At 47.1% G+C, this 26,925-nt stretch overlaps 1 protein-coding gene across 4 annotated transcripts; it reads right to left on the reverse strand.

Moving 5' to 3' along the window:
• On the reverse strand, nt 1-23,223 carry CEACAM20 (CEA cell adhesion molecule 20). Of its 4 annotated transcripts, XM_032177167.1 has the most exons (12): nt 23,008-23,223; nt 18,696-18,839; nt 17,579-17,854; nt 16,502-16,780; nt 14,348-14,626; nt 10,866-11,144; nt 7,088-7,205; nt 6,786-6,871; nt 5,931-5,992; nt 5,552-5,587; nt 4,945-5,070; nt 1-54 (listed from the first exon to the last, which is right to left on the reverse strand). In XM_032177167.1, the coding sequence occupies exons 1-12, from the start codon at nt 23,057-23,059 to the stop codon at nt 1-3; spliced, it is 1,791 nt and encodes a 596-aa protein (XP_032033058.1). In that variant the 5' UTR covers nt 23,060-23,223. The 4 variants fall into 4 exon arrangements, with proteins under 4 accessions (XP_032033058.1, XP_032033061.1, XP_032033060.1 ...); XM_032177170.1 differs by lacking the exon at nt 10,866-11,144; XM_032177169.1 differs by lacking the exon at nt 5,552-5,587.
• Nucleotides 23,224-26,925: the final 3,702 nt, after the last annotated feature.

Below are 26,925 nucleotides of genomic sequence, written 5' to 3' on the forward strand. Positions count from 1 at the left end.
TTAAACCGAGGGGTTGATTTGGACGTAAGTGTTGGGCTCTGGATTCACAAGCTCCTGTTAAACAAAGAGAAAATGTGAGCTTCAGTTTCTAGGTGGACCCCCCAGTCTACTCAGTGTAGTCTGGGGCCCAAACAGCCTGGAACTTTCCTTTCTTTGGAAATTTCCTTTCTTTGGAAATTCCAAAAATCTTCCTCCATTCTCATCACACTTTAGTAACACTGGCACATCTCTGTTCCTGGAATGGCCCATGTACTTCCCCACTGTGGTAAACAGACTCTAAAGTGGTCCCCATAATCCCTGCCTCCTGGTATTCTTTCCTTTATGTAATTTCCTCCCCTTGAGGGCAAGATCTGTGACTTGCATCTAACCAATAGAATATGGCAAAGGTGGAAGGATATACATGATTGCATGTATGTGATCCTGTTACATAAGATTATGACTTCTGTCTTGGCTTTGAAGAAGCAAGATGCAATGTCGTGAGCTGCCTATGGAGAGGGCCACATGGCAAAGAACTGAGGATGACCTCCAGCTGACAGTAAGAAACTGAGGCCCTCATTATGACAGCCTGCAAGGAACTGAATGTTGCTAATGACCACATGAGCTTGGAAGTTGATCCATCCCCAGTTAAGCCTCAGATGAGACCTGGGCTTTGACTGACACCTTGATTATACAGCCTTGCAGAAGAGCTGTCTAAGCAATGCCTGAACTCCTGACCCACACAAACTGTGAGATAATAAATTCATGTTGTTTTAAGCTGCAAAGTTTGTGGTAATTCATTATACAGCAACTGATAACTCTACACCAACTTCAGGGCCTTTTTTACTGATGCCTCTCAAGTTGGAATGTTTCCTTCCATACTGTTTGCATGGTTTGCTCCTTCTAATCCCTCCAGAATGTAGCAGACACTGAGATGACTGACCTAACCTTCTTCCCCACACCACCTCCCTTGCTTGCTTCTATTGAAGAGACTGGGAATGTTAATGTACCACTTTCTCAGCCTCTGTTGCTACAAGGAGCACCATATGACTTTATTCTGGCTAATAAGATATAAGAGGAAGCTTACTGGGTGGGATTTCTGGGAAGACCTTTTGCCCGACTAATAATAGGAAACAAACATGGCTTCCCTACGCAGACACTGGTGAAGAGAAGGACTTAGGTGGCTAAGTTTTTACCAGTTCAAAGCTGATTAGAGAGCTGACAAACCTAAACATGATCCATACCGTGGCCTGAACCAATCTGATTCTCCTGTGGAGAATTTGAACCTAGAAACGCTTAAAGGGCAGCAGAAGACGTTGTTATATATACTCTGAAGTTATAGAGAAGCAATGACCAGGAGACTTACATAGAAATTCAATCTGGATTGAGAAGGATGAGATGAATTCATAGATTAGTGAAAACGAGAAAGTGTATAATAAGAGAGAAACAGATTCTTGATAGCATTCGAGTCGCCAAGAGGCCCAGGAGTAATTTCTGAAATTGAGTTATCTGATATTTCTCAGTGTTCTCTCAATTAATCCCCATTTGAACTACATTCAGAGGGTTTAACTTTCTTAACATTAAAATTTCTTGACTAAGATATTAATATATGAAACATTCAGCCAGGTGCAGTTGCTCACATCTGTAATCCCAACACTCTGGGAGGCCAAGGTAGGATGATCACCTGAGCCCAGGAATCTGAGGCTGCAGTTGGCCATGATCGCACTACTGCACACAACCTGGGAGAAAGAGCAATAATACCTTGTCTCAAAAAAATAAAAAGGTATATAGAATATTCACATTTTTCAAGAATAGTTCATCTGTCTGTTAGGCTAAAATCTACCCCTCTTTTACCTATCCTCCATGGTAATTTATGTGCCCTCTGGAACAACAAGGAACACATTTATCCCTCTACTTGAAGCCTGTCAGACACTAAAATATTGGAGTTCTCTGTCCCTAAACTTTCTCTTTTCCAAACCCAATAAAATCCTGTCAGTAGGACATGGATTTGAGCCCCTGTTCTGGCCTCTCTCTTATTCCTCGTCTGGATAAACTCTGACTGGTCACTGCCTTGTTCAGAATATAGAATCTGAAGTCCATTCTTGGAATTGGAGTAATCTGGCTGTCCTGATGACAGGGTTGAGATCACTTGCATTCTCTAAAGTAATTCTACTAGTCCTTAGAACTATGGAGCCATCACTTGACTGCTCTAAACTTGTTATTGGAATTTTGCTTATGCCTGGATGAACTAATAGTTTTCTTCTTTTTTACTTTTTTCTTTCTGAGACGAGGTCTTGTTCCGTTGCCCAGGCTGGAGTGCAGTAGCTCAACCTCAGCTCACTGCAACCTCTGCCTCCCAGATTCAAGTGATTCTCCTGCCTCAGCCTCCCGAGTAGCTGGGATTACAGGTGCCTGCTACCATGCCCAGCTAATGTTTGTATTTTCAGTAGAGACAGGGTTTCACCATGTTGGCCAGGCTGGGCTCGAACTCCTGACCTCAAGTGATCTGCTTGCCTCCACCTCCCAAAGTGTTGGGATTACAGGGGTAAGCCACTGCGCCTGGCCCAGTTTTCTTCTTTTTGAATGATGTAACTAATCATACCTCTCTATTTTATTGTTACCCGGAAGCTTAGAGACATATAAGAGATATAGTGGCAGATATCATGTAGGTCCAGCATATATTTTTACTTTTTACCCATATATTGACTTCTTGCTATTGTTAAAAATATTTTTTCTGATTGTAATTTCTACTTCTAATTTAACACCATTTTGTAGTGTTGTATATAAACTGCTTCAAATCTTCCATGAGAAAAACTGCTTCAAATCTCCCATGAGAAAAATGTGGGGAAGTAAATATCATGAATGAAATGAAAGATTGGAAAGGAAAGGAAATGAATGAAAAGGAATAGACTTTAGGAATGTAACTGAAAGAGATGGCAAAGGCATAAATGCAATGGAGGGAAACTGAATAGGACAGAAAGGAATACAATAAAAATTAAAGGCAGAGAATGGAGTGAAATAAAATGGCATGATGTCCAAAGAAGGGCAAATGAAAGAAATTAAATGAAAAGGAAAATTGTAATGGAGAGAAAGAAATAAAATGAAGCAGAAAAGAGAGTAATAAAATAAGGCAATTTTTAAAAAAATTTAAAAAGCAGAAAAGAAATAAAATGAAGCAGAAAAGAGAGTAATAAAATAAGGTAATGAGGGGACAGAAATGGAGAGGAAATGAGAGAAAAGTAATATAGTAGAAGGAAAGTATAACATTAAAGGATAAAAATAAAGCAACAAAATTAAAAAAACAGAAAAGAGGTGAAATGGAATGCCATGGAATATAAAATGATGAAATGAAATGAAGCTGAAATCAATGGTATGAAGAGTAGGAAATGCAAAGCACTGGAAAGAGATGGAAAGAACTTAAATGAAATGAAAAGGAGTGGAATGGAATGACTTGAAAAGAAGAAATTAAATGGAAAGCTTGAAAAGGAAAGTAATAAAGACAAAGGAATGAAGTGCCATAAAGGGCATGAAGGGAGAGGATGAAGTGAGAAAACATGGAGTAGAATGGAATGGAATAGAATAGAGTGGGGTGGATTGGAGAGAAATGAAAAGGGAAAGGAATTGAAGAGAACAGATGGAGAGAAATGGAAAACAGTGAAATAGAATTGAATGAAAGGGGAGGGGATGGAGAAGAGAAAGTGAACGGAAAAGAAAGAACGGAATGAGAAAAAAGAAAAAGTGAATTGAAAAGAAATATAAAGAATAAGAACTGGAATGCAGTGGAATGAAATGAAAACCAATCAAATGGAAATGAATGTAAATAGGGACATTGACCAGGAAGGAATGGAGAGGTAGGAAATAGAACGGATGAAATGGATTAAATATATGGATGGAAATAAGAGGACTGAAATGGGATAGGAAGAATAAGAGTGGAAATGAAATAAAGTCATGGGATGGGAATTGAGTGGGCTGAAATAAAATAGAGTGAACGGAATGTAAAATAAATGAATTGAAAAGAATTAAAAGAAAAAATAAAAATGGATAAAATGTAATAAAAAGAAAGGAAAAGAATGAAAAGGAATGAAATAAGAAAGCGACGGAAAGGAATGTAAAGGGATCAAACAGAGCTGAGTGGAATGGAATGAAAAGGCATAGAATGAGCCAGGCAGGGTGGCTCATTCCTGTAATCTCAGCACTTCAGGAGGCCAAGGCGGGCAGATCAGTTGAGGTCAACAGTTCAAGATCAGCCTGGCCAACATGGTGAAATCCCGTATCTACCAAAAAATACAAAAATTAGCTGGGTGTGATGGCTCGTGCCTGCAGTCTTAGCTACTCGGGAAGCGGAAGTGGGAGAATCCCTTGAACCTGGGGGGCGGAGGTTGCAGTGATCAGAGATTGAGTCACTGCACTCCAGTCTGGGTGATGGAGCAAGACCGTGTATCCAAAAAAAAAAAAAGAAGAAGGAAAGAAGAAAGAAAGAAAGAAAGAAAGAAAGAAAGAAAGAAAGAAAGAAAGAAAGAAAGAAAGAAAGAAAGAAAGGAAAGAAAGAGAAAGAGAGAAGAAAGAAAGAGAGAAAGAAAGAAGAAAGAAAATAAAAGGCATGGAATAGAGTGAATGGGAAGAGATGGGATGGGGGGAAATAGAGTGGAAGGAAATAAAACCCAATGGGATGGAAAGAAAATGGCAGAGTGAAGTGATATAGAAATACAGAAAATGAATAAAGCTAAATGGATAGAAAGGAAATGGGTGGAGTGAAACATGGAATGCAATAAAACGGAATGCATTGGAAAGGAATGAAGTAAAACTAACCAGAAAATGACACGATGGAAATGGATAGGATGGAATTAAGAAGATTTTTAAAGGGAAATTTTCTTCATAGTTCATCCTACAGACTCTTTAGTAGGGAAGAAAAAGCAGATTGGTGACAGATTTCCACCTGTCCAAAGACTCAATGTGGCATAAACATACCTCATAGATTGACTCCATGTTTTTTGGCACAGTGGAGAGCAATCTGAGTGGGGGCATCAGAGGTTTGGGTGGTGGCTTCCAGGGGCTGAAAGAATTGCCTCCAGGGCTTGCTGAAGGCAGCTTTGTCTGCAAGTAAGCAGAGAAATTAGGCAGGGCCCACAGACACAGATTGCCAGGAATGTACCAACTTATACTCTTCAGGGACCCAGAGAGTGGAAGGAATCTGTTCAGGTTCTTGCAGAGAATCAGAGGTGGAAGCAGGGTTAGAACCCAGGCCCTTGCCCTGACCCAGAACTCTCCTTTTTCCTGCTGGATCTGCAACCTTTACTCCCAGCTTCCTTTTCACCCCAGCATGTGCTGGTCCAGTACCACCTCATTGGCAATCCAATTCCAAGCCCTGGAGGTGGAAGGAACAAAAGAGGATCCAGGGTCTTGGCATCTGACCCAGCTCCCTGTGAGACCTTAGGCTACTCTCTTCCCATCCCTGGCCCTGTGATGTGCCATGAAAGGTTTAGACAAGATGATCTCTCAGGCTTATCACATATAAAATTCTCAGATTATCTTTCCTCCATAGATTATTTAACCAAACCCAGCAGGGCCAATGTACCTCATAGGTCTCCTCTGGAAGGTCTGGTGGTCGCATCTGGGGAAAAACAAAGTTGCAGAGAGGTCATAGGGCTTGGAACAGGGGCTACCGCAAGAGATTCTCAGAAATAGCTTTGGCCTCAGAGGCAGTTATAGCGCTTCTGATTCCCAGAGGGCTCCAAGCTAGGAATCGTCATGCCAAAGAGTAAGAAGACGAGGAGAAGAGATGAAAAAACCCGGGAGAGTCTTGAGATCCTCAGAGAAGTCAGAGGAGGACATGCGGAGAGACTTAATCTGGCACTGGGTTTTCTCAAAAGATTATGCTAGCCCCCACCCTAAGAAGTAAGCCTATAGCGGCCTGGTCAGAGGATCAAGGAGGGTCCCTCTGCAGCATCACTCACCATTTCCACTCTGATCCGTCCGTGAAGCTGGGATATATTGCAATACTCAGGACTCAGGCTTTCTAGAAAAAGTGAATCTCAGTCAGGAGCTGGAGTTCGAAAGAGATATGGGGCAAGGGGCTGTTTTTCCAGGACCCCTGGCCCCAGGAAGGAAGTGCAGAAATCTCCCTTCCCAGGACTCCCTGTCATATTTCCAGTGAGCTTGACCAGGAATGTCCTGGAAATCAAGTTCTGGGTGAGGTAAGGCTGTTTGGTGACACAGAAGAGGTGAGAAATCTAAATTCTAGCCCCAGTTTTGACACTGGATCCTCTGTAGCCTGGGTTTAGCCCTTTATCCCTAATGGCCTTGGTTTTCCTCTCTGTAAAATGGGCCTGGATTGGACAGTTTCTAGAAAGCCTTCCATATCAAAAGGCCTATCCTTCCAGAATCCCAGACCCAGAGATGGCAAGTATGTTTCATTTTGTCTTTGGTTAACTCTAACCCATCAGTAGAGGGCACTCGAGGCACTCTATTGAGATATGTTATGAGGCTAGATTTGGATTCAGCAGGAAGGAGTGTTGTGATTGATTCATTCTGTCTACAACAATTAGTTAACAAAGTTTTCTGAGACTGAGAAAGGAGAGAATTCCAGCATGTTGTCCTGCTTTTGCCGTGACTGTTGGAACAGGCAGAACCCGTCAGAGGGCTTGACTCCAATCTCATCCATATTCCAGATGGAAACACAGAGGCTCAGAGTGGACAGGGCTTGCCCTGATCATACAGTGACCTGGTGGCGAAGCTGGGAGCCCCCAGCACCAGCCTCTTCCCCAGCCCTCACCCCTGCCCCAGGCATCAGCCACCATAGGGTCACTTACCGGAACTGGGCTCTGTGGGGTGCTCCTCCTCCGGGGTGGGTTGTGAGGTCTCATGACTGGGGTCCTCTGTTGTTTTCCTTGAGGGCCTGAAACCCCAAAGCTCTCATTCTTCTGTGCCTCTAGTCCTTGCCCATCTCCACAGGTTCTGTCCATATCCCATGTCCATTCTTGAACAATGCCCACAACCCACTGAATTCCCCAGGTGCCAGACAAGACTCAGCGCCATGGTCAGCAACACAGCCGGCAAGCGCCCCCTGCTGGCTACACTCCCATTTCCCCCCCTCCCTGTATCCCTGTATTACCGCCTGGCATTTCTGAGGTAGAGAAAATAGCCCAGTTCTGAGGCCACAGCAATGACAGCCAGGATCCCGATGACAATACCAGCGATGGCCCTTGAGGACAGGGAGGAGGACTGGGGACCTGGACAAGGAGAGAGAATCAAGACCCAGGCTTGACACACCCTCATCCCTGTCCCCAGCCCATTCCCAAGCTTGCAGCTTTTTCTCTAATGATATTTTGTGAGCACTTGTTTTCCAGTCGTTGGGAGGCATCAGATTGTGGTTTTTGGTTTTTGGTTTTGCTTTTTTTTTTTTTTTTCAGACAGGGTCTTGCTCTGTCACCCAGACTGGAGTGAAGTGGCGTGACCTCAACTCACTGCAACCTCCAGGTTCAAGTGATCCGCCCAACTCAGCCTCCCCTAGTAGCTGGGACTACAGGTACCAGCCACCATGCAGGCTAATTTTTTGTATTCTTTGGTAGAGAGGGGGAGTTTCACCATGTTGGCCAGGCTGGTCTCGAACTCCTGACCTCAAGTGATCCGCCCGCCTCAGCCTCCCAAAGTGCTGGGATTACAGGTGTGAGCCACCGCACCTGACCTCAGTCTGTGGCATTAACAGCACCATTTGTAAACTAAAATACCCAGTTTCTGGGTCCAAATTTCAGCAGCGTGACTTTCGGCATGCTACTTAACCTCTCTAGGCTTCAGTTGTCTCTTTTGTAAAATGGGAACAATAGGTTTTACAGGGCTTCTGGAAAGATTAAACATATACGTATTCATTTTGCGTATATATAGTGTTTCTTTGGAACCATGGAAAGTGATCAGTAAATGTTGGCCATGATGACAACGCCAATTAGGATAATGGATCAAATACGGCTTTGCCTTTTATTCCTCCCAGAAAAGAGGCACAGACCAGAGAAAAGAGCTTTGGCCACCAGAAACCCGGCTTTCACTTACAGCCACTTGACTCGCTGGGGCCGTGTGACCCTGGACAAGTGAATTCATTTCTGAGTCTCATTTCTTCATCCGTAAATAGCACAGGATGTTTGCAAAGATGAGATGAAATCATGAATGTTAACACCTGGTACATACTAGGTGATTAATAAACAGCAATTGTTTTCATTAATATTGGCCTGCCGATTGCCCATCTCACTTCTGGCTGAACCTTTCTCAAAAGGGTGAAATTGAGCCTCTGAGTTAAGAACACAGCTACAAGGATCAGGAGGCTGAGGAAGGAGCTCTGCTTCAGAGGGGTGCGAGGGAACTTCCTGGGGTGCTTCAGGGATTCTTAGTTTCATTCTCTGCCTGTCCATTTTTTTTTTTTTTGAGATGGAGTCTCGCTCTGTTGCCCAGCCTGGAGTGCAATGGTGCGATCTCAGCTCACTGCAACCTCCACCTCCCGGGTTCAAGCAATTCTTCTGCTTCACCCTCCCAAGTAGCTGGAATTACAGGTGTGCACTGCCATGCCTGGCTAATTTGTGTGTGTGTGTGTGTGTGTGTGTGTGTGTGTGTGTGTATTTTTAGCAGAGATGGGGTTTCACCATGTCGGCCAGGCTGGTCTCAAACTCCTGACCTCAGGTTATCCACCCGCCTCGACCTCCCAAACTGGTCAGATTACAGGCGTGAGCCACCACACCTGGCCGCATCTCCATTTCTTTATATGTCAAGCAAGGATAAGAATTCCAAACTCTATAGACTTTTTAAAAAATTTTTGGGGATGGAGTCTCACTCTATCACCCAGGCTGGAGTGCAGTGGCATGATCTTGGCTCACTGCAACCTCTCCCTCCTCTGCAACTACTGCAATCTCACTGCCTCCCAAGTGATTCTCCTGTCTCAGCCTCCCAAGTAGTGTGATTACAGGTACCCACCACCACGCCTGGCTAATTTTTGTATTTTTAGTAGAGATTGGGTTTCACCATGTTGCCCCGGCTGGTCTTCAACTCCTGACCATATGTGATCCACCTGCCTCAACCTCCCAAAGTGCTGGGATTACAGACTTGAGCCACTGTGCCCGGCCTCTATAGACTTTTGAAGGGATTAATGAGATCATGTATAAAACTACCAGCACAGTGCCTGATACATACCAGATGCTTGACAAATGGTGATGATGATGATGATGATGATGATGATAGAAGCTGCTAGCTAGCAAGCTCTAAGCACCAAGAGACCTCCATACATGATCTCATTCAAATCCTACAATATCCCCGTGAGCATCAACTGAACTCACTGCTTCCTTCCCTGAGCCTGTTGCTCCATCCGTCAATGGTCTTAACAAGACCACAAGATTGTTCCAAAGATTAAATGAGGTAATTTTGAAGTTGATATAAATGGTGTCCTAGGCTTAGTGAACAACTTGAGGAGGCCAGCCTGGTTTCAAACCCCAATGACAGGATTTGAGTCTATAGGTCTCAGTTTCCCTTCCAGTACAATGAAGAAACCAACAGGCTCACCTCAAAACTGGCTGACAGAGAGTACCCACGAAGTGTTTGCTGATATTATATATGGGAAAGTTGGATTCAGACATGTGGTACAGGCTCAATAAATAATAATTTTAGGCTGAGCTTGGTGGCTCAAGCCTGTAATCTCAGCACTTTGGGAGGCCAAAGCAGGACAATCACTTGAGCCCAGGAGTTTGAGACCAGCCTTATGCAACATAGGGAGGCCCCGTCTCTACAAAAAAAATAAACAAAAAATTAGCTAGGTGTGGTGGTGCACACCTGTAGTCCCAGCTTCTCAGGAGGCTGAGGTGAGAGGATGGCTTGAGCCTGGGAGGTTGAGGCTTCAGTGACCCATGATCATGCCACACACAAAAAAAAGGAATAATTTTATTTGTTTAACAAACACAATATGCCAAGCACTGCCCTAAGAACTTTACAAATGTTAACAATCTTCAACAAGACTAAGAAATAGGCAGAATTATTATGTTTTACAGCTAATAAATCAGAGGCCCAGAGAGGGTAAGTAACTTGCCCAAGGTCACACAGCTAACAAGCATTGGAGAAGGATGTGAATCCTAGTGAACAGTGACACTGTTGCCTTCTCAAGAATTAAAGACAGAGATATGGGGACTCCCTGCCAGTCAAGTCCAGTTGTTATTAACATCATTTCTGATTCCCCATATAGCTCATTCCTTCCCTCACTGAGTATGTCTCTGACTCATTGTCCTCCTAAACAACTCTGGAAGAATAGGCATCACGTCCCCACCCAAATCTCATCTTGAATTATAGCTCCCATAATTCCCAAGTGTTGTGGGAGGGACCTGGTGGGAGATAATTGAATCATGGGGACGGTTTCCCTCATACTGTTCGCATGGTAGTGAATAAGTCTCACGAGATCTGACGGTTTTACAAAGGGTTTCCCCTTTTGCTTGGTTTTCATTCTCTCTTGTCTGCCACCATGTAAGACATGCCTTTCGCCTTCCACCATGATTGTGAGGCCTCCCTAGCCACGTGGAACTGTGAGTCCATTAAACCTCTTTTTCTTTATAAATGACCCAGTCTTGGGCATGTCTCTATCAGCAGCGTGAAAACAGACTAATACACATCACAAGCCCAATTTACAGGCAAACAAACCGAGACTCAGAACAGCTTGGAGAGTTTTCCAGGGAACACAGCAGGAAGTACAGGTTCTACATTCCCCTGAGCATTAGGGGTTGGGATTCAACAGCTGTGGACTGAGAACCTGCTCAGGCAGTGTGGAGACTGCCACACTCCAGCCCTCGGTAGGGGTAGACTAGGTAGCTGGGACCAGCACCAGGAAAGGCCCCTCAGGTCCTAGGAGAAGGCAACCCTGAGAGACTCACCTACCACCTTGACCAGGACTGAAGCAGAGCGGGCCAGGCCGGTGAGAGAGTTGGAGGCTGTGCAGTTGTAGATCCCGTCGTGTTCCCAGGTCAGAGCCCTGATGATCAGCTGCTCACCCAGGTGCTCCGCAGTGGAGTGTTCAAGGGTCCAGCGATACTCAGCACCTGGCTTGGACTCGGCCCAGCACTGCAGGGTCAGGCTGGAGTTGAGCTCTGCCTCGATGGTGCTGATCATCTCAGATGCCAACTCCCTGGTGATGCTCACTTGGTCAGGACCATCTGTGTGTAAAGCCAAACATGATGCACCCTGGCCCCCGTCAGCGAGTTATCCCATTCTGCCCCATTCACTTTCACCCTGGAATTTCAGTAAAATAAACAGAACATGCTCCCTTTTCCTCCTTAGAGTGTGGTCCACAACACTGGGGGTGGGGGAGATCAAAACAAAAACAAGGGCTGGGCGCGGTGGCTCACGCCTGTAATCCCAGCACTTTGGGAGGCCGGGGTGGGCAGATCACGAGGTCAGGAGATCCAGACCATCCTGGCTAACACGGTGAAACCCCGTATCTACTAAAAATACAAAAAATCACCCGGGCGTGGTGGCACGCACCTGTAGTCCCAGCTACTCGGGAGGCTGAGGCTGCAGAATTGCTTGAACCTGGGTGGTGGAAGTTGCAGTGAGCCAAGATCGTGCCACTGCACTCCAGCCTGGGCGACAGAGCAAGATTCCATCTCAAAAAAAAAGAAAAAAAGAAAAAAAAAAACTGCCTTTGCAAAAGTTAATTCAAAGAAGTGTTTTAGGTCACCCAGGCATCAGAAATTGTTGCTAGGCCAAGTGCAGTGGCTCACACCTGTAATCCCAGCACTCTGGGAAGCTGAGGTAGGTGGATGTGAGTGGAACTCTCGAGACCAGGAGTTCAAAACCAGCCTGACCAATGTGGCGAATCACGTCTCTACTGAAAAATAAAAATAAAAACAAAAACTAGCTGGATGTGGTAGCACATGCCTGTAATTGCAGCTACTCAAGTGGCTAAGAATCACTTGAACCTGGGAGGCAGAAGTAGCAGTGGGCCAAGATTGCGCCACTGCACTCCGGCCTCAGTGACAGAGTGAGGCGAAAGAAAGAAAGAAAGAGAGAGAGAGAGAAAGAGAAGGAAGGAAGGAAGGAAGGAAGGAAGGAAGGAAGGAAGGAAGGAAGGAAGGAAGGAAGGAAGGAAGAAGGAAGGAAGGAAGGAAGGAAGGAAGGAAGGAAGGAAGGAAGGAAAGAAAGAAAGGAAAGGAAGGAAATTGTGGCTGTGTCCTGTGTATATAATCCCTAACTTCTAGCACTGTGTATTCTCAATGGTATAAACACGTGCAAATTTTCTTTGTAATGTCAGAGGGGATCATTGTCACTTTTCTCTTCCACCACATATAAGAAGGAAATAAATGAAAGTAGTTGTTGGATTTCTCATATAAATTAAAAGAGTTTAGGCCTGGGGCCAAGGCTCATGCCTGTAATCCCAGCACTTTGGGAGGCTGAGACAGGGAGATCACTTGAGCTCAGGGGTTCAAGACCAGCCTAGGCAACATAGTAAGACCTTGTCTCTATTTTTAAGAAAACCTAAAAGAGTTTAAGAATCATACTTTATTTAAATTAATGTAAAATACTGGAAAGGATGCAAAAGGTTGCTAATCGAGACATTCTAGGAGGGGAGGAATACTCCGACTCTGCTCCCTCCTAAGCATCATTTGAACCTGTTCATTTCTCCCCATCCTGACCCCATGGCCACTTGGATCCCTCACCTGCATCCCAGCCCCTCCTCGTCTCCCCATCCCAGTCTCATCCTCCACACAGCAGCCAGAGAAGTCTTCCTAAGTACTAAACTGTCACTGTCCCTCCTGTGTTCAGAACCCTCTGTGGCTCCCCAGTGCCCTTGGGACAAAGCCTATGGCTGATGAGGCCATTTACAATTTGATTCTTAGAGACCTCCTCCAGCCCCACCTTTCCACACCTCTTGCTCTCACTCAGGAATTAAATCCCACTCGGAGATTCTATCCTTGTTACACTATCTCTTGCCTCAAAGCCATCACACGCTCTCTTCCCTCTGCCTGGAATGCTCTTCCCTGACTCTGCTCTAAGCAGCCTACTCCTACTCCTCCTTCAGCTCTTAGGGCGGACATCCCCATTCATGATGACCCTTCGCAACATCGCCCGATGGAGGCTTCCTTTGGGCTCCCCATACCCTCCCTTTGTCCCCCGAGGTCCCATTTATCATGCTGTGTTTTATTTCCCCGCTCAGTGACCTCCCCATCCCCAGCAGCTGTGAACGCTGAAAATCATGGCAAGTATCAAATGCCCAACATATTGCTTAGCACAGAGAGAGCACAAAGTATATATTTTTTGGTTTAATGACTGAATTGAGAAGGAAAGAGGAGAGAGCAACAGAGAAGTGTAAAGAGGAGCAAAGACATGTACTTAACCCCTACCTCTGTGTTCCCTGCTACTTTGCGTGTACAAAAGTGCACCCCTCCTTTCTCTCCCTGTAGAAACCTCTTCTCCCCCAAGCTTCTCCATCTTGGTTCATGACTCCTACATCCTTTCAGTGGCTCAGGCAATAAACCCTAGAGTAATTCGTGACTCCTTTCTTTCTCTTTCACCTAATATCAGTCAGCAGCATATTCAAAATATATCCACAGTGCAACCATTTCTCAACACCCGACAGTTGCCATTCTGGTCCAGCCCTATCATCTCTTGCTGTGCAATTGTGGTCACCAGGAGAAGCTCTTCAAAGACCTCCAATGGCAGAAATGTAATTGACCAAGGGCCCAATTGCTGTGCCCCCAAATCTACTCCCAGCCCTTCCACAGGCTGCACCCTGCCAGTCCCTGAGTGCATCCAGGAAACCAAGGCAGGGTTCTTCCTGGGAGACATGGAAGGTCCCAACAGCCTTGATGGGTGTTCCTTCAAGTGCGTCGTTATCCAGGTGCTTCCATTCAAGTCTCTGTCCCTCTCCCTGTCACTGGGGGTCACACTTGCATCTCAGTCTCTCAGTCTAATGGCTCTCCCAGCCTCCCTGCAGCTGCCTCCCTAGTTATCCTCACAGAAGCATTTCCCCTAATAAAACCCTTGCATGAATAATCCCGTTAATCCCACCTTGGGGTCTGCTTCTCCAAGTATTCGGACAAATACAGCTCCTTCTCTCACTCCCCCCTCCCCCGCTTCTATGTTTGCCTCCCTGTAGACAAAGGCCAGTGAGACCCTGTGAAAGCCTAAATCTGGCGGTGTCCCTAAGCCTTATCACCTGCTTCTCTGTTTATGGTCTGGCTTCTCCCCTAGAACATAAGCCCCCTGAGGGCAGGCACTTGGCCTTGTCCAGTGCCCAGATTCATGCCTGACACAGAGCAGGAGCTCAATAATCATAGCATGAATGACCAGAAGGAAGAATTTAAAGAGAAGGAGGGAAGCAGGGAGAAGGGGAAGGTCCAGGCCCCAGGTGACTCACAGTTGATGGTCAGCTCAAGGGGCTCACTCCGGGCCCGGCTGCCCCAGTTCCAGACCTCACAGGCATAGGGCCCCGTGTCATTCCGCTGGAGGCCGTGGATGATTAGGGTCCTGTTGTCAGCTGACAGCTGCAGGTGCTCACTGGGCAGGAGGGGCTGGCCACTCAGGAACCACTGGACATTCACACTCTGATTGATGGTTTGGCAGGTCAGGTCCACGGACCTAGCATTCTCCACAAGGTTCAGGCTTGAAGGCACGACTTGAGGCGTGGTCAGTGTTTCTGGAAACACGTAGAGATACACAGTCAGGTTCAGGGAGATTTCCCCCATCTCCTGCCCTTGTGGGGCCCACAAGTTTTTCCAGCAGTGTGTGTGTGTGTGTGTGTGTGTTGTGGGTGGTGTATATGTGTATATGATTTGCATAATGCTGGTGTGTGGGGTACGTGTATGTCTTTTGTGGATGAATGTGTGTTGTGTGATTATTATGTGAATATGCAATGAGTTTTGTGTGTATGGAGAGTGTGTGATGTGTGTGTGTTTTGCATCTCTTGTGTGTGTTGGGTGTATGTGTTGAATATGAAGTATGTGTGTGGTACTCATATGCACTTTGTATGTGAGTATATGCTATGTGTATATATTTGTTGTGTATGAGTGTGTGTTCTGTGTCTGTGGTATTGTGTTATGTGTTTGTGTTGTGTGATGTGTGCATATGCTCTGAGTATGTGCTGCATGTGGTATGTGTATGCATTTTGTGTGTGCATTGTGTGTCTGTTGTATATATGTGTTGAGGGTGTTGACTGTATGGTATGTGGTGTGTTTTCCATGTTGTCCATCTTGAGTGTCTGTGATGTTGAATGGTTGTAATGTTTAGTGGGTGCTGAATGTCAATGATATGTGTTGTGTGTGTCTATTAGTGCATATTAGGTGTATATCTATTTTATGTGAGTGTGTCATGTATATGTGATCTTGTTTGTTGTGTAGATGTATGTGAGATATGTATGTCTGTGTTTTGTATGTCATGTGTGTTGTATACGTGTTGTATGTGTGAGTATTTTGTGTGTGTGTTGTGAGTTTGTGTACATGTGTTGTGGGTTTGTATGTATATGCTGTGTGTATGTGTGTATGTGCTGTGGGTTTGTATGTATGTGCTATGGGTTTGTATGTGTTGTGGGTTTGTGTGTATGTCTTGTATGTCTGATGTGTTGTGTACTTTGTGATGAGTGAGTTGTACACCTCTGTTGTGTGCATGCTATATGTGTGTATGTTTTGTGTGAGTGTGTGTTGTATGTCTGTGGTGTTGCACAGTTGTGTACATGTTATATATGAGTTGTGTTTACTGTGTGTATTGTACATGTGCGTGAGTGTGCTGTGCATGTGGGGATATTATCTGTGTGTGTATGGAGTGTGTGAATGTTGTGTTAGTGTTTTTAAATGTAGACAGTTAAACCCCCCACCTCCAGATAATCAAATCATGGGCAACCCCTAGAGAGCCACCAGGGTCTCATGCAGGATGTGCCAAGCCGGGCAAAGGAGCCAGTGTGCCCAGCCTTCCCTGCAGTCGGAGCCCTGCTGCATTGGAAATCCCCCTGGGTCCTCCTCAAACTCTGGGGTATTGGTGTAGCTCACTGGCTCTTATGATTTTTTTTTTTTTCAGATGGAGTCTTGCTCTGTTGCCCAGGCTGGAGTGCAGTGGCTTGATCTCGGCTCACTGCAAGCTCCGCCTCCGGGGTTCACCCCATTCTCCTGCCTCAGCCTCCTGAGTAGCTAGGACTACAGGCGCCCACCACCACGCCTGGCTAATTTTTTGTATTTTTAGTAGAGACGGGGTTTCTCCGTGTTAGCCAGGGTGGTCTCAATCTCCTGACCTTGTGATCTGCGCACCTCGGCCTCCCAAAGTGCTGGGATTACAGGCGTGAGCCACCGCGCCTGGCCTCTTAAGGTTTTTTTCCAAGATCCCTTCAAAACTCTGATGATAACCCTAGACCCTTCCTCCAGAACACAGCACAAACATTTTGCATGCAACTCAATGTCATGCAGGGATTTCTCCCTCACACAGTATCCAAAGGCCCCGGATTAAGAACTCCTGGTTCCTTCTGACATGGCCAGCATCTGACTCTCAGAAGAACGAAGGAGAGGAACCGGGAAAGGAGACTCACCAAGGACTTGGACCTTCAGAGTACCCAGGCGGGACAGGTGGGTGGCACTGTTGGACACCAAGCACCTGTACAGGCCCTCATGTTCTCTGGACACAGCATGGATGGTGAATGTCCTCGTGGTGTGAGACAGAATGGAGTCAAGGAGAAACCAGGTATAGGCAGAGGGTGGGTGAGATTTTGTTTCCGCCAAGAACGTCACGTTGGAGCCCTCCATCACCTCAACCACCTCCCCACTGGCAACACCAGACTCCAGTTTGATTTCAACAGGATCAGGACCATCTGAGAGGACAGGAACAATTACAGCAGTAACAATAGCATCAGCAACAGGTCTCTTACGGAGGTCTTTAACAGATCAATAAATACTTTATTTCCCTCCTCCCCACTCAAAGGCTAGATCAATTGCAAACGAGGTACAGTAGTCAGATGGAGATGAAACTTCAGCCTCATCCCTGGGTAAAGCAAGATTGAAAGACACGTCTAAAGTATGCCAGCTGAATGGTTATTGTAGCTCACACCTGTAATCCCAGCACTTTGGGAGGCGGAGGCAAGAGGATTGCTTGGAGCAAGGAGTTTAAAACCAGTCAGGGCAACACACCAAGATCCCATCTCCACAAAAAATTTAAAAATTAGCCAGGTGCAATGGCTCATGCCTGTAGTCCCAGCTACTCGGGAGGCTGAGGCAGGAGGATAGCTTGAGCCCAGGAAGTCGAGGCTGCATTGAGCTATGATTGCACCACTGCACTCCAGCCTGGACAGTAGAGTGAAATCTTGTCTCAAATGAATGAATGAATTAATGAATGAATGAATGAATGAATAAAGTGAGCCAGCTAATGCTCTTTGCTCACCCCTATCCAGGCAAGGTTTTGGATCAAATGTCTGAGGTTTGGGAGCTCAATTTTAGACACATTAAGTTGGAGGTTTCCAGTAGAATCCAAGTAGAGATGTCAAACAGTTATATGTCTGAAGTTCAAAGGTAGACAAGTCCACATCTGGATGGTATTTCAAGCTGTGAGACTGAACGAGGCACTAAGGAAGTGAGTGTCGGTGAGGGGTTGGAGAGAATGGAAAGGGACTCACAGTTCACGTCCAGGAAGATGGGGTCGCTGCTCTGGCTCAGAAGGGCATCTTGGGCTTCACATTGGTAAGTCCCCGAGTCCTCCCGCTGGACAATGAGGATGGTGAGGATCTTGCCATCCTTGGACAGCTGCATGCGCTCATGGAACACGACGGAGAGGTTGTTGGAAACCCAGTGGATGGTAATGTTGACGTCCTTGGTGTTGCAGTAGAAAGTCACCATGTCCTTCTGCTCTATGGCAGTGCCTGGGCTGACTGCAATGGAGGGCTTGGCCAGCTCTGAAAGCAAGCAAGGGAGACAGAGGCAGAGACACAGGGAGAGGAAGAACAAACAAGACATAGTCACAGAGGGACCCAGAGAAACAGGACTGGATTGGAATTGCCAGAAGACACTCTGGAGTTGGATACTGGGGCTTGGATGCTGGATCTACTGCTCACTCTAGGTGTCATCTTGGGCAAGTTACTTCCCCTCTCCAAGCCCCATTGAAAGTGATTGCGCAAGTGAAGCAGAGGGTCTGCGACCTGACAAGGAGTCAATCAATGTCAGCTGCAATGACAATCAAGCTTATGACATGAGTGCCAGCAAGGGCCCCCTACCCACTCTTTTTCTTTATTGAAACAGGGTTTCATTCTGTCACCCAGGCTGGAGTGCAGTGGTGCAATCACGGCTCACTGCAACCTTGACCTCATGGGCTCAAGTGATCCTCCCACCTCAGCCTCCCAAATAGCTGGGACTACAAGTGTGCACCACCATACCTGGGAGAATTTTTTTTTTTTTTTTGTAGACATGGGGTCCCCCTATGTTGCCCAGGTGGGTCTCAAACTCCTGGGCTCAAGTAATCCACCCACCTCAACCTCCCAAAGTGCTCGAATGACAGGTGTAAGGAACTGCACCCAGCCCCCCTACCCACCTTTTAGCCAACTTTGCCCACCCCAGCCATGACAGCCACAGCCCTCCCTCTTTACCCCTGACCCCTGGCACAGCTGACTGGACCAGTTGTTGCCGGACCCTGGCTGAGCCAATCAGATTCGTCCTCTGGGGACTTTGGGCGTGAGGCTCGGATAGAGGATCTCCATGGAGGCAGAGATCAGAATGACCGTCTTGTTTTCTGGCCCCCACCTCTGGATATGCCATGAATCTGGGGTGTCCTGGGGGTCCCAAACACAGGCAGAACAACATCCTCACTTTGGGTGGCGTCAAGTGGGTTGGCATTGAGGGTGAGCTGGGCTGCAGCTGGAGGACTCCATATGGTCCAAAGCGAGGCTAGAAGGGGAGAGAGGAGGCATTCATGGAGGGAGAGGTGTGTTGGGGGGTGCCTGGCTAGGGTCTTCAGAAGCACAGGGAGCTCTGAGGCCATAGGGCTGGCATTCCACCCATAGAGACCCGAGTCCTACTCGTTACTTACAGCTATGTGACCTGCAGCATGTTTTCTTGTTTGTTTGGTTTTTGTTTGTGTATGTGCTTTTGTTTTTTTGAGGCAGAGTCTGGCTCTGTCACCCAGGGTGGCATGCAGTGGCACAATCTCAGCTCACTGCAATCACTGCTTCCCAGGTTCAAGAGATTCTCCAACCTCAGCCTCCCAAGTAGCTGGGATTACAGGCACAGGCCACCATGCCTGGCTAATTTTTGTATTTTTAGTAGAGGCCAGATTTCGCCGTGTTGGCCAGGCTGGTCTCAAACTCCTGACCTCAAGTGATTGGCCCTCCTCGGCCTCCCAAAGTGCTGGAATTACAGGCGTGAGCCACTGTGCCCAGCTGCAGCGTGTTTTTGTCCTCTCTGAGCCTCAATCTCCTCAACTGTAAAATGGGCATACTATCACCTGCTTCCTAGGGTTGTTGTGGGGGTGCTAATGAATATTGGCAAACTTTGACTGGGCCCTCTGATAGTCACTGTGTTCTCTCCAGTGATGCGCCCTCTACTGGAGACACATGATGGTCCCTGTATTCCACATAGAGGAAAAACCGATGCTCAGAGAGGTGATGTCACTCACCAAGATGGTATTAGCAATGGCAGAAGCTGAACTTGAACCTGGCCTGCCAGGCCCTGAAGACTGTGCTCTCAACACTGTAATTCCTCCTGTCAGACCAGAGATGGCCACAGAGCCAACCCTTGATTAACAGGTACTTCTACTGTGATCTTGGTGAAAAATATTGACTTTTGGTACTTCCTCTGATGTGCCCTTAGGCAAGATTTCACTTGCATGGGGAGGAAAGGAGAACAAGATAGCAGAAGTTTCCAGTTTTCAGCGGGGTGTGGAGGCTCATGCCTGTAATCTCAGGACTTTGGGAGGCTGAAGTGGGAGGATCACTTGAGCTAAGGAATTTGAGACCAGCCTGGGCAACATAGTGAAGCTCTGTCTCTACTAAAAATTTTTAAAATTAGCTGGGGGTGTTGGCCCACATCTGTAGTCCCAGCTACAGTCTGAAATGGGAGGATCACTTGAGCCTGGGAGTTTGAGGCTGCGGTGAGCTATGATTGCACTATTGCACTCCAGCCTGGGTGACAGAGCAAGATCCTGTCTTTTAAAAAAAATACAAACACACAAAAAAATGAGTTCCCAGTTTTCCATTTGATCATTCTGCACACCACTACGGGGGCTGCAGGAGACTACGGGACCTGACGCGGTGGCTCATGCTTGTAATCCCACCACTTTGGAAGGCCGAGGTGGGTGGATCACTTGAGGCCGAGAGTTCGAGACCAGCCTAGTCAACATGGTGAAACCCCGTCTCTACAAAAAAAATACAAAAATTAGCCGGGTGTGGTGACGTGCACCTGTAACCTCAGCTACTTGGGAGGCTGAGGCACAAGAATCTCTTGAACCCAGGAGGCAGAGGTTGTCGTGAGCCGAGATTGTGCCACTGCACTCCAGCCTGGGTGACAGAGCTAGACCTTGTCTCAAAAAAAAAAAAAAAAACAAGACTTTGCTGGGGCCCAACGCCAGCAGCTGTGCTCACACGCAACTGACCTCATCTCTCCCATGAGCTCAATTAACACAGTCCCTCTGCACCTCTCAAAAGGGCCCCAATGTGGCCCAAACACTGCCCAATTCCCTGCCCAGTGAGTGAATAAGGGCACGAGCTCTTAGGAACAAATATGAACTCTGTCATTTACTAGCCCTACTATCATGGGTAAGGGACTTTCTCTTTGTGAGCCTCAGTTTCTTCAACTGAAAAATGGAGATAATAGTAGAACTCAGCTCATCTGGTGGTTGTGAAGTCTGAGTGAGATATCAAATGTGACATGCTTAACACAGTTCAGAGCAAATATTCAGCCACCATGATGGCAACGATGATGATGATGATGGTGGTCTTGATGACGAGTTCTTGTGTCTGTGGTTTCTCTGCCTCAAATGCTGTTAGAGGTTAGGCTCACAGCCTCAGAGCCTGACCACCTGGGTTTGAATCTCATCTTTGCCATTTATTTGGGCAAGTGATGTTCCCTATCTGAGCCTCAGTTTCCCCATTTGAAAAATGGCAGTAGTAACAGTTCCAGCCTCACTTAACTGTCATAAGGATAAATGAAATGATGTGAGCAAAAGCATTGATGGGGGCCTCATCATACCCACCCGAGACAGGAAACCTCTGTGGAAAGCCTGCAGCGGCCCCTTCCCTCTGGCTTTCTTCTCACAGGGTCCTGCCTTTGTCCCACCAGGAAGAGGCAACGCTTATAGACTCACTGTGGATGCGGCTGATAACTCTCAGCCTCCCAGGACTACAGAGCCCCTGCACCCTTCCAGGGTTAGCCAGGAAGCTCCATCCCAGAGAATGAGAAGCTGGTCTCAGAGACACACAGCAAGGCTGGGCTGAGCCCTCACCTCTGCACATGACCTGTTGCAAAATCATGTCCTCACTTCCAAAATACTTTTTTCACGAAAATATTCTAGTTTCTGCCTTTTGTCTCAGATGCCTTTTAGGCAGAAATTTCACATCCATCCCCATCCTGATCCGTGGACCTGGCTGCTCAGGGCTGGCACAGCCTCCCTCCACCTGTCTCTCATCTGCTTGTCTGAATCTCCAACTCTCTCCCCGTGTCTCTGAATCTATTTCTGGATGTGTCTTTACACAGTTCTCTCCCTGTCTCTTTGTCCTCTGTCTCCCTCTCTTTCTGCCCCTCCCTGTTTTTCCCACTGGTATCCTTTCTTTCTTTTTTCTTTCTTTCTTCTTTCTTTCTTATTTCTTTCTTTTTTCTTTTTTTTTCTTTTTTTTTTGACAGAGTCTTACTCTGTCACCCAGGCTGGAGTGTAATGGCACAATCTCGGCTCACTGCAACTTCTGCCTCTCAGGTTCAAGCAATTATCTGCCTCAGCCTCCCGAGTAGCTGGGATTACAGGTACCCACCCACCATACCCAGCTAATTTTTGTATTTTTAGAAGAGATGGGGTTTCACCATCTTGGCCAGGCTGGTCTTGAACTCCTGACTGTGTGATCTACCCGCCTCGGTCCCCCAAAGTGCTGGGATTACAGGCGTGAGCCACTGTGCCTGGCCCCCACTGGTATCATTTCTAAGGTTATTTTTTCACCTTTTGTCTCTGCCTCTCTGTGTATCTCTTCTCCCTGTATTTCTCTCTCTCTCTTTCTCCCTGGGTCTCTGGTTCTGTGGCTGTGACTCCATCTTTCTCTCTCTCTCTCTTTCTCTGTGTACACAGACACATAAACACACGTCTTTGTCTTTTTCTCTTGTCTGTGGTCTCTGTTTATGTCTCCTTCTGTCAGTCTCTTGCATTTGTATTTTTTTCTGTCTCTGTCTCTCTGTGTCTGTTTCTCTCTCTGCCTCTGTCTCTCTTTCCTCAAGTGTACACACACACACACACACACACACACACACCACTGACAAATATACATACATCTTTGTCTCTCTTTGTCTCTGGTCTCTGTTTATGTCTCCTTCTGTCAATCTCTTTTGTATCTTTATTTCTGTATTTCTCTTTATTTCTTTTTCTTTCTTTCTTTTTTTTTTTTTTTGAGACAGGGTCTTGCTGTGTCACTCAAACTAGAGTGCTATGGTGTGATCTCAGCTCACTGCAGCCTCCACCTCCGAGTTCAAGGTTCAAGTTATTCTCCTACCTCAGCCTCCCAAATAGTTGGGACTATAGGAGTGTGCCACCACACCCAGCTAATTTTTGTATTTTTAGTAGAGACGGGGTTTGCCATGCTGGCCAGGCTGGTCTCGAACTCCTGGCCCCAAGTGATCCGCCCACCTCGGCCTCCCAAAGTGCTGGGATTACAGATGTGAGCCACCACACCCGGCCCTATCTTTATATCTGTATCTGTCTTTATTTCTGTCTCTGTCTCTGTGTCTCTATTTTTTTTCTCTGCCTCCATCTCTTTCCTCGAGTGCACAAACACACACACACACACACACACACACACCACTGACAAATAGATGCATACAACCTCCCTCCTCCCCCATCTGAAGGAAGCAGGGCACTCACCTGAGAGCAGGATTCCCATCCAGTGGTGTCCCCATAAGTCAGCAGGCCCCATGGGTCCTGGCACCTGACTTCAGTGTGCCAGGCCGTCTGTCACCCCGGCTTGCACACACAGATACAGTCCTCACTCCAGCTGCAGCCCCTCCACCTCCCTTCTCTCCTCTCCCACCCTGCTACAAACTCACACACACTGCAGTAACTGCGGCTTCCAGGACAGACAGCGGTGGTGGCAGGGAAGTAACTTTGACCCCACCTCTGCCCTCCACCCCCAGGGCTCACTTTCCTTCCCTGCCCAGCACAGAGAGCGGGAAGTCCAGGAACCCTGGAGACCGGGAACTGAGATTACGATGGTCAATAGCAATGATAATAAAAAACAACAGTTCCTTGGCCCCAAGAGCTTAATAACCAGGCCCAGTGCCAAGTTCATTATAAGCAGCCAATAAATATTAAATGAGCTGGAATCATGCTTGTGATATAGATCCTGGTCATAAACAAAAGCTCTGGAGTCAGACCGGCAGGAATCACAGACTGAGCAGGACTGGGAGAACTCCAGGAGAAGCCTGAGGGTGGCCTTGGAAGAAGGGGCAGGGAGGGCTTCCTGGAGGAGTGGACATCTGAGCTGAAACTTGGAGAAGGTTCCATATATAAAAGTTACTTTTAAAAAAATCTCTATGAGCAAGACAAGCTATTGGTCTTTGAGAGTATATAGACCCAGACCTAGAAGATTTTACAGAAACTAATCCATGTATCCATCCATTAATTTATTTAACAAATACTTCCTGAATTCTCTTCCTTTTTTTTTTTTTTTTTTTTGAGATGGAGTCTTGCTCTGTTGCCCAGGCTGGAGTGCAGTGGCATGATTTCCCACCCCCTGCAACCTCCACCTCCCAGGCTCAAGTAATTCTCCTGCCTCAGCCTGCCTAGTAGCTGTGACTACAGGCGTGCGCCTCCACACCCAGCTAATTTTTGTATTTTTAGTAGAGACAGAATTTCACCATGTAGCCCAGGCTAGTCTTGAACTCATGAGCTCAAGCGATCTGCCCGCCTCAGCCTCCCAAAGTGCTGGGATTATAGGCGTGAGCCATCACGCCCAGTCCTGAATTCTCTTGTGTGCTGACCCCTGCTCCTGGTGGTACTGGGGATACCGCACTGACTAAGACAGCCCCAACCCTGTTCTCACAGAGGCTCACAGTCCAGTGGGGGAGACAGACCTGTCCCCAGACAGTGACAACCCAGAGTGGGCAGGGCTGGGATGGAGGAATTCAAAGGGTTCACCTGGCTCAGCTTCAGGATCAGGGAGAGCTTCCTGCAGGAGGGGACATGGTAGCTGAGACCTGAACGGCATAGGGGTGAGCCAGGGGGAGCAGCATGTGAAAAGTTTTTGAAATTGGGGCACAGAAGGAAGGTCAGATGGGTCTAGAATAGAGGAAGTGAGAGAGGATGGGTGATTCAACAGGAGGCTTAGAAAACTCTGGAACTGTTACTTAGGGTATGAGGGGCAGCTTGACATTGCAAGAAAGAGATCGTGACTCACTCAGCTGCCTCGTTTTGCTGCCCTGCTTGCGTCTTACTCCTGCTACGGGCAGTCACAGAGTATCTGCCCTGATAAAGCATAAGGCTGAGCCAGCTGGCTCTGGAGCCAGAGTGCATGGGTTCAAATCCTGACTCCCCATCTTGCTAACTGGTCAGCAGGTCAGCTCGCCTCTCTAGGGACCACTTTCCTGAGCTCTAAAATGGAGATGATGCCCAGGCACAGTGGCTCACACCTGTAATCCCAGCACTTTGGAAGGCTAAGGTGGGAGGATCACTTGAGCCCAGGAGTTCAAGACCAGCCTGGGCAACACAGTGAGACTCCATCTCAATTAAAATAAAATAATACAGCAAAGTAGATGATGATGCTTTTGCCTCCTAGGAAGCTCTGTGGTTATGAGCACCTGACTTCAGTGTGCCAGGGCATCTGTCATCCTGGCTTGTAGCACCAGTTACAAACACAAGGCTGACTGCCTGTGCTGGCAGGACAGTCCTTTACATCCCAGCCGTGGTTCATTGGGAAAAATTTGTCACCCTTGCATGCTTCCGTGTGCTCCATCTGCAGACTGGGAGAAATCACAGTCTCCCTGCACAAGACGGTTGTGAGGATCGAATGAGTCAGTGTCAGGAAAGTGCTCAGAGCAATGCCTGGCACAGCATAAGCCATCAACAAATGCGAATTCCCACTGGATATCATGACTGCCCTGCATCGTAATCTCACTGCAGCCCTGTGAGGGGGTACGCATCCACTCACTCTGTCACTGCTGTGGACTGAATGTTTGTCCCTCTGCCATTCAGACGTTGAAGAAATCCTGACCCTTCCTGTGATGGTTTTAGGAAGCAGAAACTTTGGGAGGTAATCAGGTCCCTCCCAACGGGATTAGTGCCCTTATAAAAGGGACCTCAGAGAGATCTCTTGTTCACTTTCCACCATGTGGGGAATGCAACAAGAAGACGGCAGTCTATCACCCGAGAAGAGAGCCCCCACCAGAACCTGACAAAGCTAGCACCCTCATATAGGCCTTCCAGCCTCCAGAACTGCATGAACTAGCTTTCTGTTCTTTACAAATCACCGACTCTGTGGTCTGTTCTAGCAGCCCGAACTGACTGAGAGCCACTCAACATATATTTCCTGAGTGCCTACTGTGCCTGTTCTAGGTGCTGGGGACATAGCAGGTAACAAGACCATCAGATGAGGCTGGGTGCAGTGGCTCACGCCCGTAAATCCAACACTTTGGGAGGCCAAGGTGGGATGATTGCTTGAGCCCAGGAGTTTGAGACCAGCCTGGGCCCCCATCTCTACAAAAAAATTAAAATAAAAAAATAGCAGGCATAGTGGTACGTATCTGTAGTTGCAGCTACTCAGAAGGCTGAAGAGGGAGGATTGCTTGGGTCTGGGAGTTCAAGGCTACAGTGAGCCCTGATCGCACCACTGCAGTCCAGCCTGGGTGATGGAGCAAGACTCTGAAAAAAAAAAAAGAAAGAGAGAAAGAGAGAGAGAGAAAGAAAGAAGAAAGAAAAGAAAGAAAGAAAGAGAGAGAAAGAAAGAGAGGGAAAGAAAGGAAAGAAAGAGAGAGGGAGAGAAAGAAAGAAAGAAAGAAAGAAAGAAAGAAAGAAAGAAAGAAAGAAAGAAAGAAAGAAAGAAGAGAGAGAAAGGAGGGAGGGAGGACGGGAAGGAAGGAAGGAAGGAAGGAAGGAAGGAAGGAAGGAAGGAAGGAAGGAAGGAAGGAAGGAAGGAAAAAAAAAAAAAAAGAGTGGGGTAAGGAATATGATTATTCCATCCCATAGTTAAAAGCACGGAAGCTCACAGAGGTGAGATGACTTGGATAAAATCACAGGGCATCTCAGGCCCTGGCCCTCAACCTCCATGTGCGTGTGCCTTTTTCCAAGGACCCTTCACTGCCCCCAGCCCCACCTTTCTGTACACCCAGATCAGTGAACACCAATGTGGCCACATCACCCCGCCACGCCTTCAGACTCTATAGGTCCCTGTACTGAAGGCGCCTGACCCAGACCAACCCAGCATTCAAGGCCTCTGCCACCCACCTCGTTCTTCCCAGAATGTCTGAACCTTCTGACCACCCACCTTCTCCTAAGCCAGCTTCCCTCCCCACCACCTCCACCCTGAGGCACTCTCCCCTCTTCCCCTCCTCCCCACCCAAGACAATAGAGCTGCTGCTGGAATGGACTTCCCAAATCTGCCCCTTCATGCAAAGGCAGGGTTTCCTCCCTGAAATTCCCACCAACTCACCCACTCAGCCACCAGGGCAGATTCTGTCTTTTGCTGCCCCAAGGAAAGAAAGGGACTTTCTGGGCCCCTCCCTGTAGCACAACTTCCAATTATTTCCAACAGGTGAAAATAAACCAGTTCCTCTCCACTTCCCACCCTCA

Source organism: Hylobates moloch, unplaced genomic scaffold (genome assembly GCF_009828535.3).
Source record: "Hylobates moloch isolate HMO894 unplaced genomic scaffold, HMol_V3 SCAFFOLD_15, whole genome shotgun sequence".
NCBI lineage: Eukaryota > Metazoa > Chordata > Mammalia > Primates > Hylobatidae > Hylobates > Hylobates moloch.